Source organism: Charadrius vociferus, unplaced genomic scaffold, assembly GCF_000708025.1.
Source record: "Charadrius vociferus isolate BGI_N301 unplaced genomic scaffold, ASM70802v2 scaffold2206, whole genome shotgun sequence".
NCBI lineage: Eukaryota > Metazoa > Chordata > Aves > Charadriiformes > Charadriidae > Charadrius > Charadrius vociferus.
Genome location: NW_009648990.1, coordinates 62,099 through 62,494, shown reverse-complemented (window position 1 = coordinate 62,494; position 396 = coordinate 62,099). Strand labels below are relative to the sequence as shown.

The 396-nt window shown below is 62.4% G+C and overlaps 1 protein-coding gene across 1 annotated transcript in view; it reads left to right on the top strand.

The window, feature by feature from the left end:
* Positions 1-331, top strand: part of SEMA3F (sema domain, immunoglobulin domain (Ig), short basic domain, secreted, (semaphorin) 3F) — an 11,316-nt gene extending 10,985 nt beyond the window's left edge. Inside the window, exon 16 of the mRNA XM_009887755.1 lies at positions 281-331. Within this exon, the coding sequence (XP_009886057.1) occupies positions 281-331 (51 nt within the window). The remainder of the gene's footprint in view (positions 1-280) is intronic.
* Positions 332-396: the final 65 nt, after the last annotated feature.

The window sequence follows — 396 nt, the reverse complement described above, 5'->3', positions numbered from 1 at the left end:
ATCTATAAATAAATATATATATATATACACACATCCACGCACACACGCACGCAGACACACGCGCTCCCCCCCTCCCACGGGAGACGGTATTTATTTGTAGGTTGTACATAGTCACTGGGGCGATGCGACCCCTACCTCCTGCCCCGGGGAGGAGAAGGGACCCCCAGGGTGGCCACAGCCATCCTTGCTGTCTTCTCCCCTGCCCCGGGACCCCAAGATCATGGTGTGTGGGGACTGTCGGGCACCATGGCCGCTGTCTTCCCCCCGGCTTGGGGCACAGCACCGCACCGGGGGCTGGAGGAGCGGGGTCCTCCTGCGGGATGGAGGATGATGCCCTGGGGAGGAGGAGAAACCCCAGCCAGGGGGGATGAGTCGCGGGCAGGGAGAGAGGTGGTG